This window comes from Bos indicus, chromosome 27 (genome assembly GCF_029378745.1).
Source record: "Bos indicus isolate NIAB-ARS_2022 breed Sahiwal x Tharparkar chromosome 27, NIAB-ARS_B.indTharparkar_mat_pri_1.0, whole genome shotgun sequence".
NCBI lineage: Eukaryota > Metazoa > Chordata > Mammalia > Artiodactyla > Bovidae > Bos > Bos indicus.
In genome coordinates this window covers 29,131,336-29,144,325 of record NC_091786.1, presented here as the reverse complement: position 1 = coordinate 29,144,325, position 12,990 = coordinate 29,131,336, and the positions used below count along the sequence as shown (strand labels likewise).

At 43.3% G+C, this 12,990-nt stretch overlaps 1 protein-coding gene across 2 annotated transcripts in view; it reads left to right on the top strand.

Annotated features, from left to right (window-relative positions):
• The window catches only part of FUT10 (fucosyltransferase 10), a 133,104-nt gene extending 122,504 nt beyond the window's left edge, over window positions 1-10,600 (top strand). Inside the window, exon 5 of one of the 2 annotated variants that reach the window (XM_070781378.1) lies at window positions 10,376-10,600. In XM_070781378.1, the coding sequence (XP_070637479.1) occupies window positions 10,376-10,447 (72 nt within the window). In that variant the 3' untranslated portion in view covers window positions 10,448-10,600. The remainder of the gene's footprint in view (window positions 1-10,375) is intronic. The other variant, XM_070781377.1, reaches the window with a different exon arrangement.
• Window positions 10,601-12,990: the final 2,390 nt, after the last annotated feature.

Sequence of the window (12,990 nt, the reverse complement as noted above, 5' to 3'; positions counted from 1 at the left end):
GACTCTGTGCTTCCAATGCAGGAGTGTGGGTTCGAACCCTGGCTGGGGAACTAAGGTCTCATGCCACACCATGTGAACAAAGGAGAAAAAGTATTAAAAGTACAACAATGAAGGCTAGAGCAGCTCTGTAATTTGGGATTAAGTTCATTTCGAATACCAGAAAAATCTAAAATAATAGTGTCTTAAATAAGATAGTTTATTTCTCTATTATGTTCCAGAAGGCCAGAAGTGGTCAGCCTAGTGTTAGGGACCTCAGACTCCTCATTTTTTGCTCATTCTTGTTTCTATTCCCAAGATCACCTTAGGGTCCAAAAAATAAATAAATAAATCAAATGAGTTATTATTGTTGTAGTTGTTATTATGTCCCTAAAAGACAAACATTTAGTGACTGAACGCAAGGCTGGCAGTACACTTTCATTACCTCTCTGGTAGAATACCCATGTGGTGCCTTCTTCTAGGATTCAGTGGTTTCTCATTTAAACAGGTTCCTTGTTATCCTTAAAGACACCATGGTCTCAGAACAATGTCTGTTTGGTCTTTGAGGTGCCCTGTTTTGGGGATTGAATCCTGATAGTGGAAATTTTCTCCACAGCTAGTGAAAAACCACAGCAGAGTTAGGCTATGCCCTATTGAACCATCACTCTTGCAGGAGTTATTTCAACAGAGGTGCTCCTCCTGGGCCGAGAAGATAGCCAGGTGCCACCTCTTTAGCATATGTGCCACATTTTCAGAAGGGTTCACACTGAAAGTTAAAGGAAATGATGAGGGAAGTGAGTTCAGAGAAGCCAGTTATAAGCCAGGGAATGGAATGGTTTCATACATTCAGCTCTTCTGGCTTGAGGATTTAATACATACCAGGCACTGTACTGGGTATTGGGTATAGCGATGAATGAAATAGGCGTGGTGCCTACACTTCCTGGAGCTCACTATTGGGTGAGTTTCGGGACTGGAGACAGGTAGGCTAATTAGTAGCTAAACATAAATCCGTAATTATAAAATGAGAACATTCAAGAAAAAGAAACACACAGCCAGGTATCATGAAACGCAATGGGGTGGGGATCAGAGAAGGCCTGTTTTAATCAATAATATTTAAGATGCAACTTGGAGGAGAAGGAGATGGTCATGAAAATGAATTCCAGACAGAGAAAAGGCAGAACAATAACTTGCCAGCAGTGATCATCTAGCTAGTCCAAGGAATTAGAAAGAGGCAGTTTGGTTAGAGTGTAAGGAAGGGGCAGGCGGAGTGAGTCAAATAAAGAGAGATACAAGCAGAGGGGCAGATCAAGGGAGGTCTTCTGGGTGTAACACTGAGTTCCAGCATGAGCAAAAAGGAAATGGCCAATGGGTGAAAGAAAGTCAAAGAGGACACTTTGTTTCTTTCTACTCGCCCTCCCTCCCTTCCTCCCCTCCCTTCCTTTCTTTCTGTCTTCTTTCCTTTTTTAATGAGTGCTTACTGTGTGCCAGCATTATTCTAGTCACTGGGGTTACTGAGCTAAACAAAAGGGATAGACGTTGAACCCTGGTGTATCCAGCTTCCTGGTCAGGAGGTCATCGCCCTAGCCCAGTGTAGCAGGGGCTGGGGGGGACCTGATGAAGCAGTGGGAGTGAAGATGGAGAGGAATGAGGCTCTGGCATCCCTCCTTTCCCCGTCTAGCGCCCCCACACGTCCACTCCCGATACTTCCACGACTGATGTTTCATCCAGCTCCTGACTTGGTATCACAGAAATAATTCCTTTAGCTCTCCTTCCTGACCTCTCCCTTACCCAGCTGTCGCCTGCTTCCATGTCTCATTTCCAGAAAATGATGATGATGAGAAAAGCGAGAGAAAGAGACGGCAAGAGAAAGTACAAATCGATACATGAATTAGAACATGAATCAAGTGAAAGGAAAGAAATGTTTGGGGAAAATGGCAGATGGCAGAATGCCAGCATCAGTGTGCCCAATGAAGGAGGAAATGAATGATGTTTTAGGAAAAGGATGGATTAACCCGGTCCACTTGGGGAGATTAGGTGTAGGATTTTAGAAACTCTAGTTCCCCGTTAATTTCCTGGTTCTGATACTGATGGTGGACTGAATCTTGGGACTTCTACTTCAGCTTTAAAGCAAATGACTTGGATTATTAGATGGCGTTATAACCTAGAAAGGGGCACTTCCCCGGTGGCTTTCTTCTGTTGTGGCTCCTGAGCACTTAATAATATGCATAGTCTGGATTGAGATAGAGTGTCAGTGTAAAGTACTCACTGGATTTGATGACTTAGTGCAAAAATAGGACTGAAAATGTCTGGTTAGTGATTTTTATATAGATATGTTGAAATGATATATTGAGTATTCCAAGTTAAGAAAAATTATTAAAATTAGCTTCACCTGTTCTCATTTGGAGAAGGCAATGGCAACCCACTCCAGTACGCTTGCCTGGCAAATCCCATGGATGGAGGAGCCTGGTGGGCTGCAGTCCATGGGTTCGCTAGGAGTTGGACACGACTGAGCGACATCACTTTCACTTTTCACCTTCATGCATTGGAGAAGGAAATGGCAACCCACTCCAGTATTCTTGCCTGGAGAATCCCAGGGACGGGGGAGCTTGGTGGGCTGCCGTCTCTGGGGTCGCACAGAGTCGGACACGACTGAAGCGACTTAGCAGCAGCAGCAGCAGCAGCAGCATTCTCATTTAGCATTTTTCAGCGTGATGGTTAAAAATGTAAATGATATATACAGCTCTCATTATGTTTCTATTGGATACTAAATTATAATAGTAACCAGCACTTACTGAGCACCCAGTGTGTTCCAGACCTTGTACTAAGCAGGTTACATGTGATTTTTAATTTTATTCTTCACAACAAACATAAGGGTACATACTAATATAGTTCCTTTTTTACAGATAAACAAACCAAAGAATAGAGGGATTAAGTGACTTCTCTAAGTTCACACAACTGGACTGTGACAGCATGGGGATTCTAACACAGCCAGGCTGGCTCCAGAGCCCACACTCACTCACTCCACTGCCTTTCCTCCTGGTGTTCAGTTGAGAGCTGCTTCAGCATCTTACACCAAGCTGATAGAGTGGGTTCAAGAGATTAAAAAGAAGAGATGAATGAGAAACAGAGCGTAAAGCGAACTCTTTCAAGGAGCTTTGCTACAGAGGAGAGCAAAGGAATCAGATATAAGTTGATGGGGAGAGTGGAGTCAACCTTCCTTTTCCTTTTCCAAGATGAGAGAAGGCCTGGAATGTGAGTATGCTGATGGGAATGACCCAGTAGAGACTTAAAAAAAAATAGATGCTGTAGAAGAGAAAGGAGAATTTGGGAGAGGTTCTGGAGCAGATGGAGAGCATAGGATCCAGTACCCATGTGGAAGGCATGGTTTTAGACAGGAACATGACAAGGTGAGCCATTAACAGGTGGGAAGGCAGGAGATAAGGTGTGGAAGTCTGTGAAAAGTGACTGTTTAAATTTTTTTACAAAGCTCCAAAGAGCTGATCTTTTAAAATTAATTGATCGATTGATTTTTGGCTGCATCATGCAGTGTGTGGGATCTTAATACCCCAACCAGGGATGGAACCCACACCTCCTGCAGTGGACGAATGGGGTCTTAACCACTGGATCACCAGGGAATTCCCTGCCTCTGAGTGAAGTAGGAAGTAATGTTATCGGCTGGAAGTGAAGATGTTGGAAGAGTCACGGATTTCAGAAGGTAAGAGAAGATTTGGAATAATCTGGGAACATGGGGCCGTGAATGGATTCTAGAGAGTGATGGGCATTTCATAGGCAGCAAAGCCAGAAGCTTTAAGGATAATAAGTGACTGTTTCCTTTTTTGTTTTTTAAATGGGATGAAATTTGCCATCTATTTGGTTGAAATGAGTCAAATGCTGGTCAGATGGAGCTGTTGGCAAAAGAGAAGGAAGGAGATGGTTTTTTAAAAGCTGAGCCAGAGCTGGGCATCAGTGATGAAAATAGACCGGTAATTCATCTCCTTTATTACACTTGTAGTGAATGCTTAACTGGCTCTTAAAAAGAGAGAGGGGAAGAGAAAGAGAGAGGGAGATAATGGCACATGGCTGTATTAGAATTTGGAGACCTGGAAAGATGTCACTCTGCGGAATGAGGCATTCTGGCTGTGGCCGTCTGGATTATAGAAATAGATGAACAGCTCCTTAACTGATCACAGTGTGAAATGAAAAAGCTCTCCCAATGTTCCGCTGGCAGGTCTGTCACATTAAACTTTATTTCCAGGCTTGGAACCTTCAGAGCTTCTAAATAAGAGAGAGAAAAAAACAAACAAACAAACAAAAAAAAAACAGAAAGAAAAGAGAGCCCAGGTGAAAATTGATGACAGTTGGATGCAGATAGGCTGTTTGCTTACTAGGCGGGAAGCCTGATAACTGAAGCCTCTCCCTTACGGTTCCCAGAGACCTCGACTATGACCATAAGACACCAAGTAATATCAGAAGGCTGGGGGTTATCAGAAGAACCCAGTCTAATCCTCTCTAGAGAAAACAGGAGTGATGATCAAATTTCATTTACTTGTAGGACTTAGTAAGACTGTATAAGCAGGTTTCTGTATAATGCACAGGCTTAAGTGTATTTTGGGGGCTGAATGCATCATAACGTATCTCACACCTTAGTCTTCTAGATTTTCTAAACCTTTTTGTTAAAAGTTATGAAAGTGGATGCTATGGGTAACAATTTCTTTAGTCCGTTCACTGCTCTTGTAATCTTGTGCTTAGACCAAGATATGGCTCGAACAACCTTCTGGGCTGTTAGACTCTTCACCCCGGTCTGGCAGCCTGGGTCACCAGCTTTGGAGGGGCTGATTGTACACTCGGCTCTAAAGTACTTAGGAAAGCATCTGCTTTTCTTTCTTCTGGAGCAAAAATACGAGCCCATCTCCATAGGGTTGGGGTTCATCTTTGTTATCTTTCTGTTTTAAATCAGAAGTATGGAGATTGTCCTCTCACCAACAGCATGGAGTATCTACCAGCTGGCTTCCTCCCTGACCTAGGAAAGGAACACGTATAAACCACATAGATTCATCCTCAAGTATCAGAGTCAGGATTTGGAAAACTCTTGTTGTTGGATAATCCATGGTTGAAAAATCTACGGGAAAAAAGATTAGGGGGCTGAAATTCACCTAGAGGCAGATGTATTTTCCAAAGTCCTTAATCCTATATATTTAAATGTACAGATAATAAAGAAGTCTAGATAGGGGAATGTCAAAGAGCTTAAACCAGTAATAAAATAGCTCTTAAAATGGTAATAATTAATACTGTACCCAACATGACAGTTGAGCTTTCGTGCAGAGATGATTTCTGAGAAGACTCGTGGCTGAGAACAGAGAAGGAGGGAGGGTTATACTGCGGATGAGGAACCCCCAGGGCCCTCTTCCTCCTTCTGGATGTTCACTCTCTGTGATCCTTTCTGGAAGGTGTATCCCATGCTTGTGGCTTTAGCAGAAGGTGCGGTGTGAAGAGCTTGAGGCTCCTGAATGAGCTTTCTCATTTTCTTTGAAGAAAATATATTAGGCAGGCCAACTCATCTCTTTAAAAGAGCTCTTAGCTCCTCTTTATTGGTTTTAGTCAGTTCTTTAACCTCAATCCTTTTGGCTTTTGTTTTTACCTGTGTTCAAAGTGGAGCCTTTGAGTGCTAAGTTTTAATCAATCGATTTCTTTGGAAGTTTTTTTTTTTGTTTTGTTTTTCTTTCCAGTATTCTCTGAGAAATGCTGCCCACTTGCTTAGCTAGTCACCAGGAAAGGCGGGTGAGGGGAAGATATCTTTTCAACATGAGGGTCTCCATCCACCCCTTCACCATATTAGGTGACAAGGGAAGCAATTTAAACTTCTTCTTTCAGAAAAAGTCACTTCTAGCATTTATACAGTAGTTGTAGAGTCTTCTTGGCAGCAAACCTTCTTCTAAATGCTTTCATTTATTGTCTCTTTTAATGCTCAATTCTGCTGAATAAAGCAGCTATTGCTTTTTTTTTTTTCTTCAGTTTTACATGTGAAGAAGGCAACAGCAGAGGGAAAAGTAACTTGCCCAGGATCATATGCTAAGTGGTAAAGCAGGGCTTGTACACAGCCTTCTTATTCCAGGCCTTTCACTGTTACCTCTCCAGCAGGCAGCCTCCCTATGTAGTGTTGTCTACTACCTCTCCTTGTCGTGATCGCACACTCCACACTCATCTTACTCACCAAACTTGCCCAGTAGCAACATCTCACAGAGCTACCAGATTACAGAGCAGCAGCACAGAGTCATCTGTATTCATGACCGAGCACGGAGATAATCTATGGTCTGGGGAGAAACACACAGAAGGATGATGGTAGAGGTGAGAGCCCCTCAGACCAATTGGCTTTCACAAGACTGTTTCAGAAGAGAACTTTACATTGCTTGGAGTGACTTTCGTGTGATGACCATAATTCAAGTGGCTGTGTAAAAAGTATACAAAAGTAAATCTGCAAAATATCTAAATTCCTTTAAGAGAACGTGCAGACTATTTTATGGGTTACTGTTAAGGTTTGCCCCCATTGGTAACTGTTATTTTTTTTAAGAGAAAGAGCACTAGTCAAATGATCTAATCTACCAGTTTTTGCAGTTGACTTAAGACCTACTTGACCATCTCCAAGGTCACAGAGCAATAATACTAATAGTTGACTGACTTCACATAGCATCTACCCTGGCTTTATTTCTTCTTCTTAAAAATAGTCACCTATTTATTTGTCCACACCGGGTCTTAGTTGCAGCATGTGAGATCTAGTTCCCTGACCAAGGATCGAACCCAGGCCCCCTGCATTGGGAGCGATTAGTCTCAGCCACTGGACCACCAGGAGAGTCCCACTTTGTTTCTGTTTTTTGTCTCACTTTTTCCTTATTAGCCTTGTCATACTTTACACATCATACTAAGCCTCCGGAATCCATTCTTTAACAACAAATGAGTGACTAAACTCTGTTTCATAGCTCTTTTGGAGCATAAAAGAGATAATAAGAAAATGATTTTGAAGTAATAGAGATTCAGTTTATTGTTGTTCCTGTCCCTTAGAATGTCTCTTCTTCCAATCGGTGCCTAACACTTTTTCCTCTCTTTTTTCCCCAAATATTCTATGATATTTGTTCACATTGTGATCACCATCCATTTTCCAGGCAGTAATATTGATTGCTCTATGACATAAGGAAATTATTTTATGTGTGCCCATCTAGTGTTTTCATGGTTTCTCCCATTATTATAATAATCTTTCCTGGGGGTTCTTCCTTCCTTCACCCGTCATCCTATCTTCACTTTCTGGAAAACTCCAAGTTACCCGCCCCCCCCATCTTTCTTATTTCGCTTTCATAAAAGGAGGGCGATCAGAGCTGTCTGATGACATTTTAACCATTTTATCTCCATCCACTTTACAGAATAAGAATCTTTACTTATTTTCTGTGATCAGAATATAATCAGCTTTTCACCCTTTGGTGATTCAATGTTGTTGGGAAATTGTTCTGTTTATGAGTCCTTCACAGGAGAATGCATCCCAGTCAGTGCAATTTTTTGAGTGACGATAGGACAATATAGCTTGAGAAAGTACACTCATCACACACTTTGCCCTTTAAAATTCACAATTTTCCAGAGTGAAATAACACGTTGTGTCATTTAAGTCTCAAAGGAAATAAACAGAAGGGCCATTCCTCACCCAGGCTAGGAAATCGAGATTCCTCTTATTATACCCTTGGTGGTAAAATGTTTAAAAATGCTGAAGAGTTTTATAATTTTATTTTGTATCCTCTTAATAAACACAAGGATACTTCTTAGTACTCTAAGGAGAATGGCATTGAAACATGTATAATATCATGTATGAAATGAGTAAAAAAATAAAAAAAAAACTTGAATGTTGATAAATACAGATACAATTAAACGATAGTAAAGCGGTACTAATGAAATCCAATATACTTGAATTTAGTAAGAAAGCCAAACTGAGGAGTTTCTAAATGAAATTTTAACAGATCTACTTATTAAGTTATGGGTTTATTCCCCTGCCATGACCTGAACATAAGACAGACAAGCAGGAAAGAACAATGCTGGGAAAATATTCAAAACTGTAACCAACAGATGGAAATGAAATTTTCGGTGAGGAGTACGCTGTTTTTGTACACAGAAGTAGAAAAATAACATTGTGCAGTTGAAACTTGTATAGTGTTATAAGCCAGTATTATTTCAATAAAAAATAAATTTAGAAAAGCGTGACCATGGATGCTCCCTAAGCGTAAGGAAGCTGCCTTATTAGCTGAGGATTTTGACTGTCTGGCCTTTCTCACAAGGCCAGTGTCAATGTTGGCATAAATCTCTTTTTAATGGAGTGATAGGAATCTGGTTCTCAAGGGTTTAAGAGGATATACTTTGGTCATGTGTTCATATTCATGGAGGTTAATTAATGTTTAGACAAAGCTAATCTTGTTAATAGAATTGTTCAGCCCTTTGTAAAAAGAGGACACTGAAAACGTGTCAACTAGAGTGCTTTGGAGTTTGAACAGTCATTGGACTCAGAGCAATAGCTCAGTTTGGGGGTTTTTACAGAGAGGTGCTCTTGCTCCATCTTACCCTCTTGCTCGTGTCCTTTCCTCTCCCTGTGTGTGCGTGCTAGGTAGCTTCAATCGTGTCCGACTCTTCGTGACCCCGTGGACTGTAGCCCACCAGGCTCCTCTGTCCATGGGATTTCCCAGGCAAGAATACTAGAGTGAGTTGCCATGCCCTCCTCCAGGGGATCTTCTTGACCCAGGGATTGAACTCGCATCTCTTGTGTCTCCTATATTGGCACATGGATTCTTTACTGCTAGTGCCACCTAGGAAGTCATGTTTATACATGTGTGTGTGTTAGTCACTCAGTCATGTCTGACTCTTTCTGACCCCACCCACTGTAGCCCGCCAGGCTCCTCTGTCCAGTGGAATTCTCCAGGCAAGAATACTGGAGTGGGTTGCCATTTCCTTCTCCAGGGGATCTTCCCGAACCAGGGAGTGAACCTGGATCTACTGCACTGTAGGAAGATTCTTTACCATTTGAGCTACTTGGGAAGATCAATATATATGACATGTCAGGCGAGTGTATGCTCCTCGGTTCTGTCTTGTCACAACAAGGATTTGCAGTGACGGACATTAAAGCCCTCGGCGCGTCACAGCTCTCGGGTCTTGGACAGACCATGTTATAGCTCTCAGGTCTCGAACAGACTGTGTTATAGCTCTTAGACAAGTCAGTGTTACAGCTCAATTTTATTTAGAAAATAGCAGGAGAATCCATCCTCGAAGCGTGAGGGCATGCCAACGAAAGACGCGAAGAGAAGAGAGGGGAGGAGCGCTCCAGCGCGTGGGGGAGAGACAGAGAGAGAGAGCCCTTTGGCTCCTCTTTTTATATGTTTTTTCCTCCCCCCGGGCCTGCCCTATGCAAACTGGGCTAGCCAGGAGTGCTGTTTGTTCTACCTGAGGTCCTCACCCCGGTCCTTGGACCTTCCTTTGACCTTCCTTTGTTCTATTTTCCCGGTCTTTTCCCTTCCTTGTCTTTCAGCCACTGCCATTTTGGACTCCTGTTTCCTATTCTACCTAACATGACACATATATACTATATACACATTTATACCATATATAATCATGTTTACATACATATAAAGTATATGATACTTATATGTCATGTTTATTTGTATATCTTTCTTTCTGTTTATCTATCTATTTTTGATCTATCTTTTTCCTGTAGTGAAACATTTGGGCTTGGTCTCTTTAACTATAAACTTTGATTTGGAACTGTAGCCTCCCCCCCCCAGTGCCTCTTTGTTATACAGATTATTTGAGAGGAGGGACAATTAAGGGCTTGACTCTGGAAGAAACTTTGGTTTTCCCCTTAATTTCCTAAAAGAATTTGCATAGAGGGTCTGTTCCTGGAACAGAGCTACCCCAGATACTTCAGTAGAAAGTGTGGACTCAGTGTGGTGAGGGAAACCCCTAGAGATCAGGGTCCACTCTGGGTCCCACTGTCTCTGCAGGCCCAGCAAACATTTATTTACCAAACATTTGCTGCTCCATCTCCATGTGAATTTCCTTCCTCCCCATTGAAGTCCCAAACGCCTACCCTCAACAGCCTCTTTTGTCTTTAGCTGAAGATGGTGTTTAAGGTGAGGGCTTGAGCCATTTTGGTGAGTTGCTGTCTTTTCCTGGGTCTCTCCCATGGATGCATATTACTGAGTCTTTAATCTGTCTCATGTCAATTTCATTCTTAGACCAACTAGAATCACCAAGAAGGGTAGAGGACAACCTCTTCCTCCCCAGCTGATGAGAGATGGACCGCTGAGCTGGGACTCAAGTTCGGGCACTGGGAGGCCCTTCACAGTCTAACTTGTCTCCTCATCTTCGCTCCTGACAGCTTTCCTGTCTCCTGCCCCTGATGAGAGTAGCCAAGAGGAAGGGAGCCCGGGCAGGTGCCCCTACACGCTGAAGCAGGTGAGTCACCCAACAAAACCGAGTGAAGCCTTGAGAGGATGCTACTTGGGCCAGAATAACCTTGGAGTAAATGGGTCCCAACTGTGTCTGTGGACCCCAAGAGGGGCCCCCAGACTTCCTCGCCGAGGTGAGTTATGTGGTCAGGAGGGCAGATTCAGCTGAGCGGACCAGGTCCCACCTGGTGATAAAGCAGTGTCCCAAGGGCACCAACCATGCCTGCTGGGTGTGTGAGTCTGAGGGGCAGAAAAGGTGGCCTAGGGAGTCATAGGCTGGAAACAGAATTAAGTTGTCCTGAAGAACAGGCTCCCAGAACTGGGAGACTCCCTCATTTCAAGTGGTCTGTGCCCTTGGCTGGTCCTTGGGATCAACCCCGGGTGGATGGGTCTCCTCCTGCTCAGCAGTGTGAGCCCCAAGGGGGTTTTTCAACTAGGACACAATCACCATGGTCCCCCTTCCTCCCCCCTTACCCAAAGCTCTTTGCCGGATTATACGCTTTAAACATTATAATCACATTAAGTATTTTACTTGTGAGACTACCTATTGTACCTATTACAATAACAATAAATCTGGCTGAACATTTATTATGCCCACAGGGCACCTAATGCCTTGGTAAACCTTCTCTCTCCTATTATACTTTCTGTTTTGTCCTTCCCTAATATGGGAAGCAAGGTGGCTGTTTTGCAGACTCCAATATTAGTTAGAAATATAATTTTCGTTAAGCATTTGGAAGATTACAGCTGATGATAGTGAATGATTTTTTTTCCCTGAAAATTAATATCTGCCATGGAATTGAATAATAGATAAGCACCAAGATGTTCAGGATAAGAGCGGTAGAAACCTCATGGTCAGAGGGAGGGCCTGGCTGAATTAATGATTGCTCTTTTTCTGCCCTCTGCTTTCCCAAGTAAAGAACTTGCCTCCCTATTTTGTAAAACATGAACTGGACCCCTAGGCAGTTGATTGGAACATGAGTGGACCCTGACCTAAGAGCCAGAGAGAGGTTTAGTTCCCACAAGGACTTACTGGTAAGTGGCCTTCCTCTTGTCAGAGCCGAGGTATGCTGGAAAAGCTGTTGGGAAGAGACAGAATGACAGAGACCTGAAAAATCAGAGCATCAGGAGGGACGATGAGGCAGAAAACAGACCAGATGTCTCCTTAGTCCCTTTCTAAATCCAGCAGCATTCAAATCTACCCTGAAGTTCTGTGATCCGCCACTGTGTTCAAATAACCAAGTCCATTTTCATGCTTAAGCTCGGTTGAATCCTTCAATTCATTTCAGTTATTCGCTGCCAAAGCAGCTTTAATGAATTAAGTCAATATTCTGGTAAAACTACCATGACCCCGGGTGTTTGCTGCTGTGGGCATGAAGGTGGGCTCAGGGGGGCACTGGGTACTTTGCTGCCAGGTTTCAGACTGTCCCATTTATCACATCTTGTGCTTCAAAGTGTGCTTTGCCTTGAAGAGGTTCTCGAGACGCACAGCCATTGACCTTGGACTCCCCGAAGGCAATGGGGCCCAGATACGTGAAACCTAAGAAAAACAACAGCTTTCTTTTCACAAAGTCAGTGTTGCCTTATGTTTTTAGAGCCGGAGGCTTGATTGTGCCTTTGGGGGCTGACAGTTCTTTTGTTTTGGAAAAACACCCTATAGGTTAATCAAAGTTAAAGCCCACATCCTGTGTTGGACTGGAGACAGGGAGGCGCTGAACTGGACTCCGTAGTTTGGTCAAAGGTTGCGTTCCTCATGGGTGAAATAGCATCCCTGAGAATACGTGTGAGAAGAGGCTGGCTGGTGATGACAGGGGAAGAAAATACTCACTTTCCTTTTTGTTTGTTTTTCTCTATTCCTGGTGGTGGGCCAGAGCCTCTGACACCAACCTGAGTAGGTTTGAATCTCAGCTCTGCCGTCATTCAGGACCCAGTCAGGAGGCATAACCACAACCAAGAGAATTTCATAGAAATTTCACAGGAAGAATTATCAATTAGGCCAAACGGTGTTAACTAGATGACTGAAAGGGTTTCACAGGGGTAGCAGCCCAGAGAAGTGGCTGTTACCACTAGATCTGAGGCCACGAAGAGAAGAGGCTAGAAGAGTTAAAACTTAAGTTGTTAAAGAAGGAGCCCCGTGGAGATGGAAGTCAGACTTCTGAGGAGGGGCCCCTGCTCTGCATGTCCCGGAGTCTCTGAGTTGAAAGGAGAGGCCTGTGGGACCCAGCTTTCCTAAGAGCAGGTGCTGGTTGCCTATTGCTGGCCTCTTGGGAGGTGGGGGCAAAAAGGGAAGGTTGTCCTGTAAGCCTTGTATGTGTGTGTATAAAACCCTTATGTTCTTTAACTCCCTTATGCCTTCACCCAGCTTTCAGCTAAAGGTGATTGTATGGCATGTGAAAACCTGGTCTCAGCTGTGTTTTGGAATCCATGGTTGAACCCAATTCCATGCTTGGGCAACACATGATGGAGATGGAAAGTCACTTGACAAGGCTTGTTCTAAGGTGGCTAGAGGTGAGCTGCGGAGGAATGCAGCTGAGAACCAGATCCACAT